The sequence below is a fragment of the Tenrec ecaudatus genome, chromosome 10, assembly GCF_050624435.1.
Source record: "Tenrec ecaudatus isolate mTenEca1 chromosome 10, mTenEca1.hap1, whole genome shotgun sequence".
NCBI lineage: Eukaryota > Metazoa > Chordata > Mammalia > Afrosoricida > Tenrecidae > Tenrec > Tenrec ecaudatus.
In genome coordinates this window covers 26,115,498-26,140,607 of record NC_134539.1, presented here as the reverse complement: position 1 = coordinate 26,140,607, position 25,110 = coordinate 26,115,498, and the positions used below count along the sequence as shown (strand labels likewise).

At 44.0% G+C, this 25,110-nt stretch overlaps 1 protein-coding gene and 1 pseudogene across 1 annotated transcript in view; both read right to left on the bottom strand.

The window, feature by feature from the left end:
- TEK (TEK receptor tyrosine kinase) overlaps positions 1–25,110 on the bottom strand; it is a 99,359-nt gene that overhangs the window by 38,517 nt on the left and 35,732 nt on the right. The window contains exons 2-5 of the mRNA XM_075558946.1: positions 19,477–19,788; positions 5,287–5,397; positions 4,364–4,516; positions 528–659 (exon numbers count right to left, since the gene is read on the bottom strand). Of these exons, the coding sequence (XP_075415061.1) occupies positions 528–659; positions 4,364–4,516; positions 5,287–5,397; positions 19,477–19,788 (708 nt within the window). The remainder of the gene's footprint in view (positions 1–527; positions 660–4,363; positions 4,517–5,286; positions 5,398–19,476; positions 19,789–25,110) is intronic.
- On the bottom strand, positions 8,334–9,271 carry LOC142460169 (enoyl-CoA delta isomerase 2 pseudogene; annotated as a pseudogene).

Below are 25,110 nucleotides of genomic sequence, written 5' to 3'. Positions count from 1 at the left end.
TTAAAACAATAACAATAATTATGCTAATAACAATGAGTACAAGGAGGAAGAAAATGTTCTAAAATTGATGGTGGTAATGATTGTACAACTCCTCCTGATACGATTGAACTGTATGATATGTGGATGAAGTGCCAACAAAACTTTTTTAAAAAATACATCCCTTTGAGAATTCTACCACTGAACCACCCATGCACTGCTAGAAAATACATCTCTTTGAAATACGCGATTTTTCTTTTAAAGGGTCTCCTCTAAATGAAGGCGTATGGAAAGCAGTCCCATCCTGGCTGTGGTGTGAGCAGATGAACCGGCCTCACAGGCGACCACTTACAGTCATGTAGGATGTGCGTAAATCTAGGGTAGCTTCCAAACATTCACGTGGAGGAGGAGCCACGTGTCTGGCTGCCATTAAGCTTCCATCGCCATCTGTATCCAGATAGCTGGAATTCTAGATCCAGCAACGCTGGTCTGGTTGATCCATGATGTGTACTTTTGACAAGTGTACAGTTTAGCAAGTACACCTGACTTACCCTTCTCACATGTTCTCCCCATAAATCCTGGAGGACAGATGCACTCGCCGGTGTCTTCATGGCAGACGCCATTGTTCCTGCAAGCCGTGCAAGGACGGTTGCATTGGGGTCCCCACTTCTGAGCTTCGCATCCTTTTGTAAAGGAGAGCAAGGCTGGGATGAGTGGAAGGCATTCACTCTACAGAGCTTTCGTGAGCACTTACTATATGCCACTCATTTCCCTGGACACTGATATATGAAGAAAACTAAACTATAATCTCTGCTCTCTAGAAACTCATAGTCTAATTTGGAAAACTGACTTGTAAACACAAAATGATACAGCAACAAACACAAGAGGTACTTAATTCTGTCTTGGGGGGTGGAGGCCGGTATCAAGGAAGTCTTCCCAGAGGCTGTGCTATGGGCACTAAATCTGCACCACCTGCATTTGTAGCAAAGAAGATAAGGCCAGAGACGTGTTCCAGGCAGCACAATGGCAGGGGAGGAGCTCATGGCATGTTTTAGGAACTGCGGACACCAGCGGACAGTCTCAGCGTGTGACCCCTCCTGGAACATTGCCATCTCCTGGGACCTATTCTAAATGAAGTCCCAGACCCCTCCCAAAGCTCCCGAATGGGAAGCTCTGAGAATTGGCCCTGCCATCTGTGCTTAAATGGCTCTTTGAGTGATCCCAGCCATGCTCAATAGGGCTTCCAAAAGTTTGTGGGGAAATGGAACAAAAAAGATGATGAAACACTTCGAAAACATTTTGAAAACCTCTTGTACAAAATTTGAGAAGGAATAAGGCAAAAGGGGGAAGCAGGAGCAAATAACATCCATTTATCTTTCGGGTGGAAATATATGAGGAATGAAAAAAATACACCAAACCTAATGTGCAAGGATGGAAAACCGCCTACAGGCTCATGTCGTCCTGGCTCCTTTTCTCCATCCCTTGGCGATTTACTTGAGACCAGGGTCAGCGTGTCCTCAGTTGTTAAGTATGTTCAAGGATAAAGAAAACCTAGGGGGCTTGGATGACCCTTGGTCATTAGGAACTGAGTTGCACTTCTCATCTGAAAGGAATTAGCATTTCTGTCCCTGGATGTCAGTCTCATGGTGATAAGCTTGGACCGGTGCCTTATAGTTTCTTTGGCAATAACTCCTGGTTATCAGTATTTTCTCAAAAATAATAAGGAAGGCTGTCAACATAGACCTTCTCCTACAGCCTTCCACTCATAGATAAAGCTGCAGAATATCTAGAAGCTAATGTTTATAGATAGTAATATATAAGGGGGGGAGCTTTTACATCATTTATTTGTGATTGCTTGAGAGCCAGACTGCAGGACTTCTGAGCATGCTAAAAATTAATGGCAGCAGACAATGGAGATGAAAATGGGCTTCCTGTTACATTAAACTGTCTTTATCCCTGTGCCTCCCTGTAAACCTGTCCCAGCTTCATAGCTTATTCTGAGAAAGATGAAAGAATGAAGCCCTTGGGAACCATTGAAAAGGGATCGTTTCTTGGAGGTGAAGTCAGGAAAAGAGATTGTTAGTGGACAACAGGCAGGCAGTTAGGCTTTTGTTATTTTCTTCAAAAAAATCTTGTGAGCTCATAGTTTAAGAAACCACATATTCACAGACCACATCGAGATATCATACAGATGTAATGCTTGTGGAAATTCTTTTGTCAGAGAGGATTCATGGTGAGAAGAAATTTATAAATATAACCAATATGATTTTTAATACCAATCTTTTTAAGGAACAACTTTGCCTGGACTTCAATTCATAATACAGAGCTCCCAAGATAAATGCCTTCAACTTTCCCTCATTTCTGATCAAAGACCTCCTCCTTGGAAACATAAATAATCTTACATGGGATGATTTTGACTCAACTCAAACTCTTTCAGAAATCAGACCTTAGAAAGCAGAATGCTCCTCAGCCCTTTCACGGAAACACTGCCTAAGAAATGAACATGTATTTCTAGCAATTGGAAAAAGAGACAAATTGAAGATAAAATGTGTTTGAAGCCTTTTGCTGTACCTTAGAATTTCAGGTGAATCTTAATATGAGTTATAACACTCGGTCATGTTTGTCTTGGCATTAAAAAAGACTTGATGCATTTTATCATGTATTTATGAAGAACAGCTGATGCTCTTGAAAAATGTGTTCCACCTTCTCTGGCTTCTGAAGGGCCCTACTCACTAGGTGCCATTGCTGGATCCCAGCTCGTTGTGACCCATGTGTCAAAGGAGGACCGTGCGACCCAGAGTTGATTTTTCAGAAGCAGATTACCAGGACTTTCTTACAAGTCACCTCTGTAGGTACTCAGAGCACCAATTCCAGATGGCTGCCAGGCTCTTTATCATGGGTGCCAACATGAGCCATCACGAGACAGACTTGATATCTGGTATTCAGAGCTCTATAGACCGAAGGGAAGCTACGTAACTGAAATAAATGTTACGGAACTCACTGGAAATTATTATTCCTTTGTGACTGGGATGGTCCTGGGAGAGGACTCAAGGTGGACATTCCCAGACTCTCTTTCCCACAGTCACAGAATCTTCACATCAGGGGCAGGTGAGTGTGACACAAGCTGTTTGAGGCTGGATATTTTTGTTTTTATTTAGTTTTGGAGGCTGGATCGTGAAGTGGTGGCATCATCATAAACCCTGTATATATTTTGAAGGGTTGATTTTGCTAAGACTTTTTTTGTCTCACATTTCACAGGAGACATGCACAATAGTTATTCAAGCTAGTCAAGAGGAAACAGATCTAGGCATAAATAGATTTACTCTTTTCAGTCCTTCTCAAAAAGGCCTGCCTGAAAAATACCTTGCTATATTTTATACCCTCAAAGGTGACTTTGTTTGGGGCCTAAAACCATATGAACTCTGTGTCCTTTGCTTGCCATGTTGCAACATCTGTACATCCCCTTAAGGATCGATGTGCTCTGATGGGGAACAATCCAAGAGGGAGGGGTTGTTCGATTACTTTTGCATTCCCAACACAGCACGATGCCTGGCACCGAGCTGTGAACAACATCTGCTGTTGCCTCAATTAGACAACATACAGTAAAGCAAAAAGTACCATCTTTGTGAATTAGAGACCCTACACATGAGAGAAATGACAGAGGAGTCCTGGTAGTTAGACTTGACAGCCTGAATATCTAATATCATGAATAGATGACATTGCTGGAGCAAAGTCAGCATAATTATTAGTTTTTTGTTTCTTATAAACCAGTTCCTAGCCAAAAAAGAAAGAAAACAGTGGTGATGTTTACGCTCCACTGTGGTAATTACCATAAGATCATTTTTTTAAAGTTCTCATTGGTTATAACCCTTGTATTTTTTAAAAGCTTAACATAAAATCACAGTAGATGGCCTGGAAAGTGTGGTATTTACAGAGAACTTGATACTGAACTCCATATTAGGCCAACCCAGGAGTCCTCATTCACCCCCCAATTCTAGGAGACTGCCCAGAGCTCTTTTTATGGAGTGGATCCGACCATATGGACGTGAGAACCTAGGGCGGGAATTGTACCACACACAGCTCCATCATCTCTACAGCTGATTGGTTTAAGAGGCTGGACATCTGACCAATACTAGGCCAATCAGATTCTTTCTCCTGGAAATTCAAAACTGAAAGTAAAAGAAACCTTAATAGAGAATGAGTTATGGTCCTGTAACACCCTAGATGGAAAGGACTTCCTCTTTCCACCGATGAGCCCAGATCTCTGGAAGTCTTAGTCTCCTTCCAAGCAGTCCCTGCTTTTTGCTTAAGCTAGCCAGTCATTTTCTGTTACTTGAAAAATCCTAGCAACCATCCCACCAGTTGCGATGGCCTCTCAATCACTTACTGCGGACGATCAGCCTGGTGAAGGCCGAGGTGAAGAGGTTTCCTCCGATGTACCTGGCGGAGTACACGCCAGCATCTTGGGGCTGAGCATATGGCAGGTGCACTTCTAAAATGTCAGGGACTTCGTGCCGAGGCACTGAATGGATGAAGGAACCTGGCAAGAATGGAGAACAACAGGCCACAGGTAAACATTCCAGTTGCCTGGCCCCTCCAATTGAATCACTTTTCCTGCCCTGGCAGAGAAGATGTGCCAGAGCAGACTGCCTGTGGGGGAGGCATGACCAGCCTGAAATCATCCATGTGCTCCCAGCAGGCATGAAAGGCACGGGGATACAGCAGACATTCAAGCACAGGATGAAGGGGACAAGCTAATGTTCTTCTGCAAAGAGGGGGGAGCATAGAGAAGTGAGCGCCTCTCTTGTGGGAACTGCCAAGTAATCCTGCCCACTGATGTCGGAAGGCTCCTGGCCTGAAAGGCCTATTCACAGGGAGCTCAGAATTTTCCCCATCACTGTTCCAACTAGGCAACTGCCACTGGGTGGTAGCTAGCCATACCAGGGTTCCAGACCCATTTGGGTTGTACTTCCCAGAACGGCCGCCAATGGACATCCTGGGTTCCTTTGGATCATTTACTTAATTTCAGAGCAAATCAATACGCATTTTATTTGACTGAACTTGGGACCCCACTTATCATCTCATGATGGATTTTTTTTAATTGAACATGCATATCTCAAGTATATGTCTATGTGTCCTCAACTTAATTCGATTCAGTAAGCGAACACATTACCTAGAAGGGCAGTTTCTCTCATGGGATTTGATAAACTGGCCTCATGGCAATACCAGTCCAACAGCTCCTCCCAAGGACTACAGTAGGAAAACGACCCTGCTTTCTGTCTGTCGGAAAGAAATGAAAGACACGCTCACCATTTTTGTAAATCACTGCATCTTCTTCTTTGATCACCACCTTTTTGAAAGATATGTTCACATTGTCTCCCTTGTCCACAGTCATCGTTAAAGTAGCTGGGAGGAAGGAAGCTTTTAAAAGACAGAGAGAAAAATTACCGAAAGGAGATCACACAGTTTCTTCAGGAGGCCTGCACGTGGAGCTTCAGAAGACGGCTCCTGGCACGAGTCCGTTGGTTTTTATGGGATGAAACAAATGGTGGCAAATTCGTTTGGGATTATCCACCCTTTGAATAATCTGATGAAAGATACCGTCTTTCCTTTGTGAAAATGCAAAGGTACACACACAGATGCAATTTCATCATATAATTAATTTGGGAAATAGCATTTATGATCAAATGAAGATCTGATTAACTATAAATGATAGTGTCCATGAATCTGCCATCTTGCTCCAATCTCTACCAAAGTAGACAAGAACGCGACTGGTGCTAGACCCTGACCAAATGGATTTTCCCTCGGTCGTTTTGGTTTGTTGTTATTGTTCTCCCAGATAGTTATAATGGCTTTAGAATTCTTCCAAGCATATTTAAAAGAGATTAGTAGAATTTTAGACTTTCTATTGAAACTATCAATCTTATGATAGTAAAGAAGAAGGCTAGTATGAAAATTAGCACCTTGGCTTCTACCCTTTTGCTATCTACATGAACAGATAGAGTTATGAGAGTGGACAATACTGGGGAAAGTTATTGGGTACTTGGCTTATAATAAATATTTGGAAACATCAGTCTCTGTGTCAGGTTTGGAGCATGCCTGAGTCCCTGGGTTTATTAGACGATATGTGTGAATAAAATCTTTTAAGAGCCTCTGGACCACACCAGTCTGAGCGTCTCTTTGCTGTTGTCAGGGGGCATCATGTCAGCTCTGACTCACAGCCCCCCTGTGCACAACAGAAGGAAATGCTGGCCGGCCAGCCCCACGCCTCTTCTTTCCTTTGCATCCACTTCTCAGTCTCTCTTGTGGAGGGTCTTCCTCCTTTTCCGCTGCTCCTCCACTTCACAAAGCACGAAGTCCTTCTCCAGAGTCTGATCTCTCGGATAGCAAGCCCAAAGTACCTGTGACAAGGTCTCATCGTCCTTGTTTCTAAGGAGCATTCTAGCTGTACTTCTACGATTGTGAGCTCCTTTAAGTGCCTCGTGTTCTAAATAAAGCTGCAACTACCATGATAAGGGGTGATAGATTTTAAGCTGTATCGAATCAATGTTAAAGATGTAAAGGTCACCACGGTAAAAGAAAAAAAAATAGAACAGACAACTTTCTTAAATATGGATGGTAGGCAGAAATAAAGGAGGAGCAATGCAGTTCAACCAAAGGCAGGAAAGAAGAAAAATGCTTCAAAGAAAGACCACGGCATACAGAAAGGACAGAAAAAAATGGACAAGTCGTGCAAAAACCTGTTAGCAGTCAGAGAATCTCAAGAAAATAAATGTAAGAAGGAGGATATAACTTCCTTGACTTGTTCCACTCTTCATGATGAGTAAAAAAGACCGGAGGAGAACAGATAGATGGCTTTGACTTTGGTGTGTTGTGTTGGCAAAGCTGTGGGTCTACCATGGACTGTCAGAAGAAGAAATAAACCTATCTTGGAGGAAGTGCCGCCAGAATTCTCCTTGACAGCAAGGACAGCGAGACCCTGCCTCACACACTTTTGATACGTTATCGGGAAAGGGCAGTCCCTGAGAAAGGACACCATGCCTGTTGAAGTTGAAGATCAGAGAAAAAGAGGAAAGCCCTTGAGAGATGAATCAACACTGCAGCTGCAAAAATGGTCTCAAGTACACCAGTTGTGAGGCTCTCCCAGGCGTTTTCAGTGTTTCATCCTGTTACACCTAAGGTTGCTATCAGTCAGAACCATGTCAACGGCAACAACAACGTCTTCTTCATAAGTAGCACCATAAACATAACGAAAAAGTAAGGTTTCATAGCGAGCGACAGAAAAACATATACTCGCAGTACCCAACAATGACAACAACGAAAAGAAGGTGTTCCAATATTTTTAACAGAAAAAATGTTTTCTAAAAATAATGGATGGAATCATCTTTACTTTGTTAAACAATGAAAGTTTACACAGCAACTTCAGTTCCATTTGATAACTTACACCCTAGGTATTCAGTGACATGAGTTACATTTCTCACAATGTGTCAACATTTTTTGTAACTGTGTTCTGGTTGCTTTTGTACCAGAATTCTAATTTCCAGTCCCTTGATCTTTGATTCCTGATTACTGTGGACCTTGGGCCTAGTCGAGTCTGATACATCAAGACCCCGTACAACAGAGTTTAACAGTTCCTGAGACGATACATCTTTTTTATTTTTCTTCATGCCTTTTTCTTAAATTACGAAAAGAAAATAACCCAAGACTCGGATTTCTTTTCTAGTAACACAAAGCTTTCATTTGCTGCCTTGTTAGATGGTTGAGGAAGAACCTGGCACCTACGGAAGATCTTAAGACAATCATCCAGAAATTGCCTAAGTTTGGACCCATCCAGTCATTTGCAATTTGTGGGCGGACAGACGCCGTGCTTTCGTGGCGTTTTAAGCGATGACCTCAGCCGGCAATGTGGGAATGTTTTCAAAGCAGGAGGCCAGGCACACTGTTTCACTGTGCCTGCAACAAGTCATGTCGAAAGAGGTAGGGCTCCCCTGTACATCCTTACAGCTGAGTCTACATAATTATTTTCCCCACTAGGGCTCTTAAAAACCCCAAACTGCTGTTATCAAGTAGATTCTAATTCACAGTACCCTCTCTAGGTTTTCCGAGGCTGTAAATCTTTCCAGGAGCATGCAGCATCTTTTGTCTCCCAAGGATCTTGGCTAGTGGTTTTGTTCTTGTTTGTTGTTTTTCATTTTTCTTGGTTTTATTGTCAGCTGGTGGCTTTAATGAAATATAATTGTCATAGAAATATATTAGCGCTGAAAAATGGCACCATGGAAGTTTACTTAGTTCAAATATGAGAACTCAGAATATCACAGGCCTCCCCCTTGATGTACTGAACTTGTTTGTAACTGTTATCACAGCTTTGCTGTCTCAGAGGAGAAGCTCATGGGTGCCTTGGCACATTTGTCCGACTGCCTCTGCCCTGGACGACACGGCTTTCTGCAGAAAAAACAGCATGCAGCTTTCCTTTCTCTGTATTTCTGATAAGATGCTGTGACATTCTCATGGCGCTGGGAGGAAGCTTTGCTTCTACTTTGAGCCTGGTCCAAGCTTCATTCTGAAAAGCGCTATCAGGAAACACTTCAGTCGCAAGTCCTTGAGCACAAGCTTCTCTTGTCGTTATCTTCTTTCCAAAAATGAGCATCTCGGCCACTTTGGCTGAGCCCATTATCTTTGGAAAGATGTGAGAAGAGGCTCCTTCTGGACTCTGTCCCAAAGGACTAAAACGGCTATGAAACATCGCCCTGTCAGAAACATATATGATAGCAAATAGCCCCAGAAGGGTGAAGGAGACCCCCACGGCTGGGCCATTTACCATGGCAACCAGCAGCTTAGGGAAATGTATAAAACGACCTACAAACCCCCAGCCAAATGGCAGTATGTGAGCGCTCTTCTCTCCGTCATCGTGGAAGTTGTCCAGGTCATTTCCACTACAGTGACGGTCACCATCTCTTCTTCTCACGGTGACAGCTGAGTCCTCCCTAACGGCTGCTCCAAGTGCAAGTCTGAGTTCTGGATACATGTTACGATGGAGTGCCTTTTTTGGGTTTGTTTTGGAGGGGAGTTTGAGCATGACTTTTGTGATGCCGTCTTCTGAGGTTGCCACAAGGGTGTCATATCCAGACTGCGTACTCCCGGCACCAGGTTCCCCTTGACTGGGGGATTTGGCTGACCTTAAATTGGACATGAACTCCACATAGCTGTGCTTGGCCGTTTTCTTGGAGAGATTGCCAAGAGCATTCCCTGTGCCCTGTATTAGGCATGGTTCTCTAAAGAAACAAAACCAGGACATGTATGGTTTTATATATATATATATATATAGTATTTATTTATTCATTTATTTTTATTTATGCCATGAGAAGGGATATAGCAGCTCATTAGTCCACACAGCATTACAGAGTGCTCAGTTCAACTCACTTTCATGGAACAGTTACCAGTAATATGCTGGAAGTGTTTACAGCTCAGGTGGGTTTCTGGGTCCAAGGTCAAGGAAGCAGACAGCAGAGTCTTCCATCAGGCAAGACAGACAGAGTCTGCCTGCAGACAGCAGGGTGGTTAGCAACAGTCAGTAGCACAGGAGCGTAGCAAAGCAGGCCTGATACCATTGCCAACTCAAGCAATGCATGGTAACAGAATCCACAAGCCTCAAGCTCAAGCAACATGCTCACCAGCACCTTGAGAAAGCAGGTCTTGAAGGATCCTCCAGCTCCAGCAGCATGATCCATGAGTGGCTTGGCCCACAGGTAGTGTAGTTCACAGGTTGAAGCAGAGAACTAGCTAAAGCAGGAGCACCCTGGTCTGATCACCAGGGAGGAAGAAGGGGATGGGATGTTGGCTGTCTTCATTTACCTTGCTTCCCCTCCAATCAAGTTGTGACCTGACCAAACTCCACTCACATGTTCCTATTGACCTAGTTGGCACAATAAACCTAACTATCACATGCCCCATTTGGCCTTATTGATAAAATCAAGTATTCTTGTTTTGGACAGCTTATAAGGTCTTCAGTGGCCAAAGGCAAGGACTCAGCCACCAGAATCTCACCAGTCTGGTGGTCACTGCAGCCATGACTGATACTTCAGATTATACATCTTTATGGAAGCATATAACCTCACCTTCCTCCTGGAAGTGACTGGTGGATTTGAACCACCAACCTTGTGGTTAGCAGTCCAACCCTTAACCCACTGCACCACCAAGGTTGCTTAGTCAAGCCCGAGCTCCGAAAATGTCAGCATCCTTTCCAAATATAAATACGGGGTAGCACTGATGGGTAACATTTCTAAAGTGCACATAAGTGGCAGCTTTCTAGACAGTACTAAGAGGGTCCAGTCAGGAAGGATGGCAAGCAGTGGCCCAGGTAGAGGTCAGTTATGGCTTATTACCTCACGTTGACCAGGTGTGCCATTCAGCTGTCCTACCACATTCGCTCTCTGGGACAAGATCCAAACTATAAGAACTTTTTCTGATCAGTTCATTTTGTTACTTTCTTTTCTAGGTGCTTTGTTTGTATTTTCTGACCCTTTGTATGAAAAGTCTTTAGCTGACTATGGGACTTCACACTCTCGGCATTTTATTCTGAAAGGAAACTGAGCTTCTTTTGCAGACTCAGTGCCACTGTAGTGTGCCCCCTCCTGCTCTGTGGCTCTCTTTTATCTCACACATTGTGACTCGTAAGCACCGGTTGTCGCTGGTAGGCACCCAGGCATGCCAGAATTCCACTGCTGATGGTGGATCTCCATCCACACGGCCGCCTTGTGTACTGTTTCCAGGCTGATGTGTCTCTGCTCAGTACCAATGAAAGGACAAAGCTTCGTGTTGCATTTGGGGTCTTCCAATAGCACAGGTCCGTGGATCCCATTTCACATGTAGTAGATGTGCCTGGACTGGATCATAAAACAATGACCACTTTGGTGGCACCACAACTAACTGCGTGGCTGCTGATCAAAAGATCAGCAGTTCAAACCCACCAGCTGCTCCGTGGGAAAATGATAGGGCAGTCTGCTTCTGTACAAATTATAGCCTGGGAGAGCCTGTGGGGCAGTCGTACTTTGTCCTACGAGTTGGGGTTTTCCTATGTTGCTGAGTTGGAATTGGCAATTGATTTTTTTATGGTGGGGCTGCGGGTGTTAGCATTGACTAAGCATTGCTCTAAGCAGCTAACACATATCTGATTTTCATAATATCCCATGAAGGCAGTTCTATTTTTATCCTAATGATACAAATTATAGCATTTAGATAAAGAGAAGTGAAGCAACCTCTCCATGATCACAAGCAAGTACAGGCACGAGCCAGGATTTGGCTTTCACAAACAGGGTCCAGAGACACTTGCCCGCTCCCCGACGCTATCAACGGTTAGCACTGGCAGAGACTGTAAAGTTCCACTCCCTCACTGTGGAAGAGTATCAAAAGGTGTGTGAAGGAAAAAAGAACAGAATTGAAAGATAATGGGATTTTCTCACACACTTCTTGACGCTTTCTCTTACTGCTGGATCAAGAGGAACAGAACAACGGAAGACAGCGCGGCTGCTAATCAGAGAAGGTGCGCATCAGGGTGGGTGCTCTCATCATTCTTATTCCCTCTGAATGTGGAGCACAGCATCCTGAGAAGCGGGATTGTGTGGCAAAGAATGTGGGCTGGAAGAAGGCTTATTAACAACCTGTGATAATTAGATGACACCAGCTCGCTCGCTGAAGGTGAGGAGGACGCGAAGCACATGCTGTTAAAGATCGAGGATCACAGCCTTCAGTGTGGATTAACTCAATGTCAAGAAAAGAAAATTCCTCGCAACTGGACCAAAGGATAACGTCATGATAAATGGAGGAAAGACGGAAGCGGTCAAGGCTTTTGTCTTACTCGGATCCACAATCAATGCTCGTTGAAGCAACAGTCAAGAGATCAAATAACGCGTGGCAGTAGGTAAGTCTGCTGCACAAGACCTCTTTAAAGAGTTGAAAAGCAAAGATGTTACTTTGAGGATTAAGGTGCCCTTGTCCCAAGCCATGATCTTAATTGCCTCATGTGCATGTGAAATTTGGACATTGGATAAGGCAGACTGAAGAAAAATTGATGCATTTGAACTTTCATGCTGGAGAAGAATATTTTTCTAATTATTTTATTGGGGCTCATATAATTCTTATCACAATCCATACATACATCCATTGTGTCAAGCACGTGTGTGCATTTGTTGCCATCATCATTCTCAAAACATTTGTTTTCCACTTGAGCCCTTGGTATCAGCTCCTCATTTTTCCCCTCCCTCCTTGCTCCCGCCCCCATAAATCCTTGATCATTTATAAATTATTGTCATTTTACACTGTCCGATGTCTCCGTTCACCCACTTTTCTGTTGTCCATCCCTCAGGGAGGAAGTTATATGTAGATCCTTGTAATCGGTTCTCCTTTTCCACCCCCCTCTTCCTCCACCCCACCCCCACCCCCCGGTATCGCCACTCTCACCACTGCTCCTGAAGGGATCGCCCGCCCTGCATTCCCTGTGTTGCTGGAGAAGAACATTAAAAGCGCCATGGACCCAAAGAACAAACAAATCAGCCTCGGAAGAAGAACAGCCAGAGTGCTTCTTACAAGCAAGGATGGCGAGGCTTTGTCTCAGGAGAGACCAGTCCCCGGAGAAGGACATTACACTTAGTACAGGGGAGGGCCAACAAGAAAGAGGAAGCTCCTGGACAAGATGGACTGACACGGTGGTTGTAGCAATGGGCTCAGCATCAGAACCATTGTGAGGGTGGCGCCCGACCAGGTAGTGTCTCATTCTGTTGTAGGGTTACTGTGAGTTGATACAGACTCCACAGCACCTAACAACAACAACTTATAGATGGAATTGCTGAGGCCTGGCAAATAGAAATACGACTTGCTCATGGTTAGTTTGCATGAGTTAACTATCTGGCAGAATGGAGCTATGGATGTAAACTGTATAACTGGCTGCCTGTCACTCATTCCTTAAGGACAGGAGAAAATTGTAGGAGAAGTTGGACATGAAGATATTTTCTATGGATGAAAACCAATTGAGCTAAACTTTATTTGCTTCGCTTCCATTTGAATGGCAGCTAAACACAAAAAGTAATACCTGTAGTGTAGTTAAGTCCATATTTAATTTAATTTAAAATTTTTTATTTTAAAGTTTAATTGACATATATCTCACATACCAAACAATTCAATAGTTCAGTCATATCAAGAAGGGTTGTATAATCATTATTTTATTTTATTCCCTCACCAGTTCTTTACGGCCAGGATGTCTACAGTCTATGTAAGGATGATTTGCATTCCATACCCGGGCCCACTCACAGCAAGTAAGGGTGAACATGGAAACATGAACCTGACCTCCACACTTGCCTCTCAGCCCTGGTTCTCCAGGCTTAGTCTCAGGCCCAGCCATCCTGAGCTAGATTCCCTCCCTCAAATAGAGCGAATCATGTCCAGATCTCGCTCCTGCACTAGTCCTCTGCGTTACCAACTCTGACTCATTCTCCAGGGGCCCCTGGAATCCCGGGGAGACCCCTGAAGGCTGCTCTGCAAACACCCAGCACGTTCCCCACAGGGCGCTGCTCACAGCACCAGCTGCCATGGACTAACGGCTCCAGACGGCGATCCCATGTTTATTTCCAAAAGCAGAGCAAGGGCCACGGTCAGGGCCTGGCCTCTGAAGTCTGGCTGCATTCGCCTTCGCAGAGGGGAATTCACTGGCTAGGGGAGCCCAGCGAAGGAGTAACAGCCACACGCCTGAGCTGTTAATAGGGCCATGATATTCTGCACCAGGTGTCAGTGGCCCAACAGCGTGCACTTAACCACTCACCGAAAGGTTAACAGCGCCCACTGCGTGGCACTGCGACAGAAAGGCCTGGCAATCTGCTTCCGTAAATAAAGATTCCAGCCAAGAACACCCTACGAAGCAGCTCTACTCTGTCAACACAAGGGGTTGCCATGTATGTATTGGGAGCCACTTGCTGGCAATGTTTTTTGTTCGACTGCTTGTTTCACATTCTTTCCTGGAAGTGCATTAAAATAAAATCAGGTGATACTGGGCATCGGTTCCTAGGCACACGTCAGTACTCCGGACCTGGTCACCATTACTCATCGCTGTATCCTCAGCGGGCGGCCCTCAGGGAGACGCAGGACTCCTTGTGGGACCAAGAACCAGCTTGTTTCCTGCCTTCTGGGGCAGTCCTTGTGCTTGTTTGTGCTATTTGGGTACAAATGGCGCCGCCCCACCACAACACCGCCAAGCGTGTTGGGATTTGGATGTTTCTTAAAATAAAGCTCTTTCTCACATAAAAATGCTTCCTCTGGGGGGAATGTTCTAATACAGGTCATTGGCTTTGAAAATATTCTGAGCTGCATTTGTAACTTCCTCCCCGCAAATGCAACTGTCCGTCAAGTTTGGCCAAATGGTTTTTGACTGCTTTGGAGCATACCATTGATAAAAGCAGTTGGGCCGTTTGGGATACGCGCGCCAATTTAAGCTGTGTTTTGGCACATCCCAAATGGATTTTCCACTTCCTCCCAGATGCACACCTCAGCAGCCGGCAGGAATAGACTGCTGTTTATCCTATCGTGCTGGGTCCCTGGGCATGCACCTTTAGGTTCCCATGATATTTTATCCAGAAACTAGCAGCCAGTGGTTTTCATGATCCCCCGAGAAAGGGACCTCTTTCCACACACCATGGGAAGGGCACCAAGGGAAACGAAGCCAGTTCAAGGGCCTGTAATACGGGGGAATACGATCTATTTTTTCTGTTATTAAAAACCTCAAAAATGAAGTTAATTAGTGAGTTAATGAATTAGTTAATGAAAATGGACCGTGATTGGATAGGAACATCAATACAGCCAATAGTGTTGGTGATCTTGAAGTGCCAGGCCTCATTTGAGTTGCAGCTGTGTAGAGCTTCCAATCTCTAGCCTCGTTTGCATTTTCAAGTGAGGAAGCTGAGATTCGGGTCCGATAGCTTCCCCTAGCTCATGCCGTTCAGGTGCAGAACGGGGCTCCAACCTACGTTTGATTGCTTTCAACTCCCACAATTCTCTCCTCTAAACCCTGAGTAGCTATTTGGGGTTTTCAGAGGACTTTTTCTATTTTCTCACACACAATGGAGAGGGAGGTTGGCTACTGTGTCATGAGAATGAAATAAGAAAGTAGAACAGTGATTGGCATCAAAATATCTGCCAACTGTGAGGGTTCTTCTAATGCCCGTCGACTGTACTGTCACACTTGGCACAAGCCTTCAGGAATACAGCTATTGTTTAAATCCAGTTTCTTAAGTACATTTGTAGGAACTGGCTTCTAGCATAGGCTGTCTCCTTGAAAACGTACCCAAGCCCAGTTTCCGTATCTCCATTTCACAATTAAAGAAAAAAAATATTACTTCTGGTTGTGTACTATCAAGTCGATTTCAACTTATAAAGACCCCGTAGGAGAGAGCAGAACTTCCTCTGAAGGGTTTCCCAGGCTGTGATCTTGACAGGAGCTGACTTTTTTCTCTTGCAGCTGCTGGTGAGTTGGAACTGCTGACTTTTCTGTGAGCAGCAGAGTACTTAACCATGGTGCCACCAAGGATCCATCATAAGGTAACTAATCCCATGGCCGTTGATTTGATTCCAACTTAATGGTGACCTCAGAAAGAGGGCCCTAGGATATCTTAGGAAAGAGTTGCATTTCCCTATGGGGTCTTCAAGGTTTTAATATCACCCCCCCACACACACACACAGTTTTACTCTTTATTGAAAGAGATAGCTACATCTTTCTCTCTCATGGCAGCTGGTGGGTTTCAACTGCCAACCCTTGGGTTAGCAACTGAACACCACTTGGCCACCGGGCATTTGAACAAGATACCTCAAGTTTAAATGCAAGTAGCCCACGTGGTTCAATACAGGTAAGTGGTTGGCTACTAACGAAAAGGTCTTCAGTTTGAACCTATCAACAGAATCCACAGATTGTTGGTTATTTGCTCCTGAAAAGACTACAGCCCAGGAAACCCTATGGTGAAGTTCTACTCTCTCCACAGCGTCGCTGTGAGTGAAAATCAACTTGATTTCAACTAAGGCCCCAGGTTGAGAAAGAGAAATTCAAACTCAGAGGCTATGAGTCTAAAAGGCCTCTTCTCTCTCCTGTCACTGTCCCCTACCTTTACCTCATGTGACTATATTATTTTAGCTATCCTTTACCTGTGATGACCCAGACTCTTGGTTTAAATGCATCATCTACGTTGATATTTAACTGGCTCTGTTACGGGCCAACGTGCTCTCCAGGTTACCCCGCATTGCTGAAGTGGACCCCAGGTCAGCTGGTGCTGCACATTGCATGCCCAGGAACCTACTGGCACAACCTCAGAGCATCTTCACTCACAAGGTGGAAACATCAGCAGAGGGCCAGTGCGCATGAACAAGGCCACTCCCAAGGGACACGTGTGAAAAATCACCACGCTGTCTTCGCAGCCGTGCTTGCTTTGGCACACCTCACATCCCTTTGTTCCACCTCCCTGCCCTCGATGGAGAGCTGCGTTCCTGGGAATGTCTGCCTTGCACTTTTCCCACTTGCTCTGGTGTCATTTAAAGGTGAACGTTGGCGTTTTGCTAAGAAAACTCTTTCCTTCTTTTGTAAAAAAAGAAAAAACAAAAAAACACCAAAAAGTGATTTTTATCACTTTCGACCTTCAGATGAGCTTACTGCCTTCAAATCCTTAAGTGGCCACCATTACTAAGTTCAAATCAATGCTTTCACGTGGACGTGGATTGGAATCAGCCCCCTGGGATGCAAAGTGTGGTCCATGGTCCCCCGGCATCTCAGCCCCTGGGACTTTGTTAGAAATGCATTACCTTACGGTTGCTCTCCCACCCCCACCTTTCCCATGACTCAGAGTCTGCATTTTAACAGGATGCCACCCTCCCCCATCACCACACGCAGGGAATTCATAAGCACATTAACAGCAGAGCACTTGTATAAGAAGCTACCAGTCACATAATTGTGTTGAGATGTACTACCTGTCTGGATCACCTTGAGAATTGAAACTTAAACTTCCAAAATGTTCACAATGTCATATCATGAAATGATACATTCTCAGCCACCAATTCCCTGTGGGCTAGGACCATCCTGATGTAAAAAGATCGCTTTAGCTGTCATTAACCCAGAGAACGTCGCTCATGTGTGAGAGGCCCGATCATATTCCAGGAGGAATTAGAGAAATCATTGCTAGAGCGCCATGCCTTCCTCCCAGCAGGTAGCATCGGGTGCATGAGACACCTGCCTGCCTATCAAGGTCTGGGAGCTTCCGGGCAGAAAAGAACCATTAAAAATAATGTTTGCAAGATCAGCCCCTCTGATCGCTACAACATTGGTAGACTAGCTTAAACAAATTTGCTTCATATGGATAAACTGGAACCCCAGTACATTGCTGGTGGGAATGTGAAACGAAGCAATCACTTTGGAAAACAATTTAGCAGGTCTTTGAATGATTAAATGACATAACCATGAGCTATAGTAATTCTGTGAGTTACGAGTTGGGCTGCAAACAACAAGTTTAGCTGTTCAAACTCACCAGTCACTCATCAGGGGAAAGATGAGGCTTCTGCTCCTAGCAAGATTTACAGCTTGGGAAACCCACAGGGTCTCCATGAGTCAAATCCACTCAATGGCTGTGAGCGAATGAATGAGCCATATGAGCCAGGAATTCCAAACCTCAGCACATAACCAACAAAGTGTGAACACTCGTCTTCTCAAACATGTAAGTGCAAATGTTTACGGCATCATATTCATAATAGTCAGATGGTAGTCACTCACGTGTTCATCCACTGAGGAATGGATACACAAAATGTGATGTCGCCATGCAGTAGAATCTAATTTGGCCATTAAAGACAGTGAAGTACTTATACAAGATATACCATGAATAAGCCCTGAAAGAACTATGCTAGCTCAAAGAAAACTCAAACTCCCTGCTCTCAAGTCAATTGTGACTCCTAGAGACGTGATAAGAGGAGTAGAGCTGCCTCTGTGGGTTTCTGAGATGATCCATTCTTATGGGAGCCTCATCTTTCTCCCATGGAACGGCTGGTGGGTTTGAACCCTTGACATTGCAGTTAGTATGCCCACTCTAACACTCACTGCACCACGACAGCTCATCGTTAATAACTCCCTGCCCTCACGTCCATGTGGACTTATAGTGTCCCCTTGCTGTTTTCTGAGATTGTTTAATTGTTTATGGGAGTAGAGAGCCCAGTCTTTCTCCCCAGGAGCTGCTGGTGGTTTTGAACTTCCGACTAAATGGGTCACAGCACAAAACATAACCATTATGCTACCAGGGTTCTATGGTTTCTCCATATTAAGCTGACATTTTAGGTCCGCCTTGTGGCTAGCAGTCCAACACATAACCCAGGCCTCCTTTAAGTCAAAGAAACCAGTCACAAAAGCCTATATAGTGGCTCCTTGAACAACATCGGTTTGAAATGTAGAAGTCTACTTATATACACATTTCCTTGCTGGCACTGCTGTGCTGAACTCTGAGATTCTCATAATCTTCCTGTGAAACTCTGGTGTTTGGTGAGCTGGGCTTGGGCACCCTGCTACTAAAAGCGAGTCATAGTCCTTAGAGTAGCAGATTACTAGAGTGGCCCAATTCCTCGCCCCTGCCCCCCACCCACCCCATCAATGCACTGCCATTTAACTCTGTAGTGCCTCTCGGCTCAGCCATTGGACTTGCTATGGACAATACAGTGAGATAAAAGTGACTGTGGGAAATCTAAGGCAAGGTCTCCAGAGGCTGTGCGTGTTTTCATTTGTTCTCCAGAACCTCCGCCCTCTCCATGAGAGCAGGTTGGATGCCGAAGGAAGATGAGCCACATTATGCTAGTTGCCTCGGCGGAGACCATCCTGTTAAGTCTACTCCTCGCCAACTCCCAGCCGTGTGAGCACATCCAGCCAAGGTTCCAGTCAGCCCCTCTGTGGAAGACTCATGAGCCGGAAATGCTTATTGTGTCTGCCACGTGGTTGCTGGTTGTGTATTATACAGCAATGCATAACTGATACACCACACAATGTATTGATAAATGTTATCACTTTCATTTGTTATGACTACCACACTTGGCCCAGGAAAGCATTGAATTCTGCTAAAAGAACTGGCAAACAAGCAAAATAAAGAAATAACCGTTGAACAATCACTTAGAAAGCTCATACTAACCTATTGTGATTCTTTGGGGGAAGGTACAGTCATCCTCATAACTGCAATTTTCACATTACATAGCCATAGTTCCCAGGAATTCACAATTGATAGGCCACCATGAAATATTGCTATATTTCACTGCATCCCCCACACTCAGCCTAATGTCACTACTCCATGGTCTCTGCTAGCTCCAATGGTCTCTATAATAGAGACGGCAATGTTTTAGCAAGCGGCAGCCCGAGTCTCTAAGCCTACAGCCAGCTCGGAAGGAGCAGCTGCCAAGATACAAGGTCTGAATGTGTGTCTCATGGGCTTCGCCTGCCCACGGCTGTATTACCTTGCTGACGCATCTTCATGGTCCGTATCCTTATGGCCTCCCCTCGAATTCGCCCTTCACAGAAATAAGCACCGTTGATTTTACTGGCCTTCTCCCTCTTCCACACAACTTTTTTAGCCCATTCTCTGGTCACATCTTGAGTGACTTCCAGGGGATCCTGGTGCTGGTTCATTAAGGCTTCAAAGTCCCTTCCTATGATGATGGGTTCGTGGGGGCGCCACCCCGAGGCAATGCAGGTGAGAGATGTCTCGGCGTCAGACACAAGAGGTAGAGAATTGATCAAGATCAGGTCCATGGCACCTTCCACAGTTCCTAAAAGGAAAGAGGGAGAAGGGTGTATGATGAAGCTTCTCAATGCAGCCACAGGGAGTAAACCGCTGCTGACAAAGCCTGGTCCAAAACTCACTGTGTAATCAATCTCTAACTGCGCTGCTCTTCCATAGGATAAAACTCCAAGCCCTCTACCATGGCCTCAAGACCCCTGATCCCCTGGACTCTGCTAACCATGCCTGCCCCACTCTACTCCTTGACTGCAATCCACTATGTCTCCGGCACTATAGTGGTTGGAAATAGAGAGAGTAAGGCTTGTTTGCGGGGAAACAATAACTGTCCTAGATGTGGTTGGATATCCAGTCAATGCTTAGTGAATTAAATTAAATTCATGATGTGGCATGCATTGCCACAATAAGGTATTCTAAAATAGTTTATCAACAGTGTGAACTGTATGCTAACTTTATATTTACCAATATCATATTGGAAGAAAAATTATTGATAAAATAATACCGTAAGTATCAAAGTATCTTTGATTCCATAATTACCGAAGAATCACCCAATTCGACATAAAATTTCACAACACAAGAGGGACAGCAGTTGAGTAAAGTCTGCATTTCTTTCTGGGTCTCACTTGAACATGAGGATTCACATAAAGATTAAATGAGATAGAACGCATGCTTCATCAAGTACTGGGTCTGCATGTATTGGCCAGCCAGGGATCATGGTCTCCTTCCTCTTTACTTTCTGAACACATAACCTCAAATCCCACTCCTCCCCCAACATCAAAATTAAAATTCTACTTGTCTTTTAAAATATTTTCCATCAATAACTAAACCAATCATTTAAGATTTTTTTTTTTTTACTTTTTTTCCTTTCTCTCTCTCACTCCCCTCGTTCCTTCTCTGATACGGAACCATTGGAATCTGGGTCCATCCTCTCTTTAAATATAGGCATATCTGGGATGGAGAATGCTCTCCGCCTTAAGTGGAGAGTGCTTTCTCAAGTCCACATAACATTTTCAGGACACAAGACAGATCAAGCACATTGAGTGATGAGGCTGACACTGAACTCTCAAAGACCTGGGTGTGAATGCAAGTGATTTAAGCGAGCTACATGCTATTTAATTTAATATCCACTACTTTCACCCCAACAAGTGTGTAAGGTGTACATCGTTATCTCAACTATAAAGATGAGAAAGTGGAGATTCCGGAGGGTTAAGCTGCTTACTCCATGTCCCGTATCTATGGAACACAGAGGTGGGATCCAACCCTCACTGGTCTTTCATGTCCTTTCCTACTGCACAGCTTTTGAACGTGCTGTTTGTCAGTCTGGGACGCTCTGCTCTGCTCTTTGCATATCTAACTCCTACTCATTCTTTGGGGCTCAGTTTAAATAACATTTACTTATCAAGGGTTTCCTTGTCTGCTTTATCACATCTACTCTTTCATTCTATTATCGTCTATTTCACTCTCTTGTTTGTTTCATTCTTAGAATTACCATCATTTGTAATTAGTTTATGTGTCCTCTCTCTCTTTAGACGGAAAGTTCAACGAGGTGAGGGCTAAGGCTGTTATAGCCACATGAATTGACACACGGGAGCATCGTGCTTATCACTGTGTTTTGATAGGAGTGGATAGACAGATATGTATTGATGGATGGGTGGATCAAGTGATCAGTGCACAAATATAATTCTAAACGTGCCTGGTTCAAATACATCCACTCATTCAACTGCCTCTCCTAGAGTAATGCAGTTAGAAATGAAACTGCTCTTCTGGGTCAGGACTGACCTCCTTGTGTGCGCTGAAAAGCTTTTTAGGTAGCTACTGATGTTTTAGGGATAAAGGAAGTGTTAATGGTTTTCCAAATGTCTATTAAAGTAATTGATGGTGGCTGAGCACTTGGGGCTAACTAGTCCTCAATTACCAAACTTTTGGGGAGCATCTACTTATGCCAAAGACTTGTGTCTCATGCAATTTGTTTTTAATGGTAATTACCAATGTTTTGGGTGCATGCAGTAATAGTGTAAGGATTATTTTATTGGAGATTTATCTTCATCTGATTAAAAAGGAAGAATAACGTCCATGCCAAGTCTTTATTTAAGAAAAGGTAAGTTTTTATCTGATTATGAAGCTAACAAAATAGTTGGGATTGGGAGCTTAGGTGCTTAGAATAATATCTAATTTACTTCTAGCCTAATCAGAAACTTTAAGAGCTCTGGGGAAAGGACAGACGTTAGGATAAGGAATATATATATAATCAGGAGGATGAGTTAGGAAGTCTAGCAATTGAATTAAAGCCTCCAAAAGTTAGACCAGAGCACACCTCCCCTTGCACGGCTATATCCAGCCCTGCCGCCAAGTACACACTACGTCATCTTCCACACTCACTCACTCCAGGCATGCTTCCAGAGAGGGTCAGTGAGAGGAAGGAAATGCTGCAATTCTTTCAGCTTCTTTCTATCCAGCCCATTTCTAGGGCTAGTTAAGTGGATTGCCAAACAGAGGGATCAGCTCTGAACTCATAGCACTGGCGTGGTTTATTTAATGACTTTAGGAAATAATACAAAACAACCATTGATTTAAAAAGACAACCACTGGAAATGGGTCTGTACATGGTTTCTAGGCATAAATTTGACTTCTTTCCCCTCTTGTTTCTGCCAGGGTTGGAAAGGGAGCCTGGACTCGATTGACCATACCTTACTACGTTTGTCCTGCATCTTGGCTATAAGGGGTTGTCTTCCATCGGTGAGCACGTAGCCTTGTATCACATCAATTACAACAGAATTACCAGAAGGGCTGTATCTATGAGCTGTGCATATGAGAAAATATAATACCAGATTCCTAAGATGGATCATGTCTGCTTAACTTCTCTAAAATACAAACCCATCTTTGTATTTACTTGTGTAATTCTGAAAAGTACCACAAGAAATTAATAACAAGTTTGACCTATCGGGTGAGGACTAGGTAGTCAAGAAAGGAAAAGGTTTCACTATATACTTAATAGCTTCCAAACCATTTGGATAAATACTTTTACTACATGTAAAACTACATGTACATTCAACTTTAAAATACAAAATGGTTTTGCCCTTATCTTAAGAAGGAGTTGGTAGGCAGTCAAGAGCCTGAGAACTACCTATGTCTCGTACCATGAATTCCTACAGCTCTCCAAATCTAGTTGGATTGCATCCAAATAATCCATTTCCCTTCCTCTCTTCTTTGGACTAATAATAGGAAACATGATGTCATCCCTCAGTGCGGAGGGCAACATGTATCAAAATGATATTAAGAAAAAGAAGGTCGAGGCTGACAAAACTAATGTCTTTATATGAGAACAGAGGAGCAGAGCCCTATAGCAATGGAGACCACTGAGGGCTGGCTTCTGGTGAGAGTTCTGTTACTGACACAATAAAAGGCACGGACCACCTGAGTGACCCACTGTCTGAGGATAATCGATGCAATCTGAATTTGCACTTATGTCATGCCCTGGGCCTCATCTTTTCTACCCCACTCATCTTCCCAAGTCCATGTTAAGGACTGGTACTGAGTTGGCTGATCACAACCATAGCCTAAGGAGCTCTGATAAAATTCATTAATTGGTCCCATTTACACTACCAACATCAAGGGTAAGAGTTGTCTGCAAGTAAATGAGATGCCTGTTGAATTTCCCACATCTCATGTGTTCTGAGATTTGATCAGTGTTGTTTTCTCAGAGCAAAAAAAAATCTCCCAAACACTTTTCAATGTGTGCATACGAGCGCGTCCTTGTTTGTGAGGAAATACTTGCCGTCAGGGCACACGGCATCTGTCAAGTCCACAGGTGGCTATTCACCATGCAGGACAAACAGTGCCCCAAACCTGTGGATTTGCTCATTGTGCTTCATGGTGTGCCGGACTGAACCCCAACTCCCCTGCCCCAGGAGCATCTTCGGACGGAATCTCATTGTGGTGAACTCAAAATGAAGCCGAACACTTGCTGCATGCCGATGCTCTGATATTCAGGGCTACTTTTGGGAATGAGCCGACAACTAAGACGTGGGAATATTTCCATCTCTCAGTCGCCATAGAAGTGGCTGTGAACCCAAATCGACTCTTAGCGCAGAGAAGTGAATGGCATCACAAATTAGTCACACTTACGCTTTGCAAGCTGTGGTTCTAAGAATATCCTCTTTCTCGAGGAAAGTGTTCCAGCAGTTTCTGAGCATGAGAGCGGGGCGTGAAATCAACAGGATGGATTTCAGACCACACATAAACAGACAGATCCACGGTCCTCCTGCCATCTGTTGTTTTACATTCGGGTGCCACATAAGATTTCCTTTAAAATCAAAACAAAACGAAGCCCCCGTAGTCTGGCTGAATTAAAACAAATGAAACTTCAGAAGTCATTCATTTTAGTCACCCCCAACGAACTTTTTTTTTTAAGCGAGTGACCCAAACAAGACCCAGAAAGGTTGAATCTGAATAAACGTGCTTCCTCCAATTATCTTGCTATCTCCTCTCGTCCTGCAGTCAAGTTTAGCACAGCCACAGATAGCCAAGTTCCGATGAACCCGGCTGGCCGACACATACAAAACATTGGCAAGCGAAACGTAAAATCAGGGTGGATCACTGAGTAGTGAAGCGACGTTTATTTCCTTGGCTTGTTATCTTCTCAGAACGGCAGAACTGGGTGGAGTGGACAAACAATGTGTTTAGAACAATACATCATGTCTTCAGAAAAGCTTTGGGTAAGATGTCTTAGCAGTTTGGCGTTGGCTGCATTTACAATTTTTCCAGAGTGTTCTTGTTGCTCTGACCTTTGTCACAGCAATAAATACCTGACAGTTCCGAGTATCTCAGAGGACAATTAGCAGCCCCTTGGTCACAAGCATTTCTGAAATCAGGGCACTGAGAGTGAGGTGTAAAGGTTGTAGCCAAAAGCATTTCTGGAATCAAGATCCTGGCAACAAACTAAAGAGGCAAGTATCAAGCTATTACCCAAGATATTTTATGGAATGGTTTTGATATTTTTAACTTATTTTTGTTTGCTCATTTTGTTTCAGTTGTTGTTGTTGGGGAACATTTTATTTTCTAATACTGTCGAGAGAAGGAACATGCCCTGAAGTTCAGCAAATACTAAGCTATTTGTGTATTCATTCATTTATTGAACAAATTCAGAAAGTAACTGCTAGGCAAAGGTTTCTATAGGGACGTTCTAAGCCTACTGATTCAATGGCACCTAACAATAGCAGAGTCTACACTGTGCTTATTGAAAATGAGAGGATGAGGCATGGATTGATGAAGATCAAATGCCTCCCATGGGAATTGCCCCTGAATATAAAGGAAACAAATACCCTCACAACGGGACAAATAAGCAACATTTTGG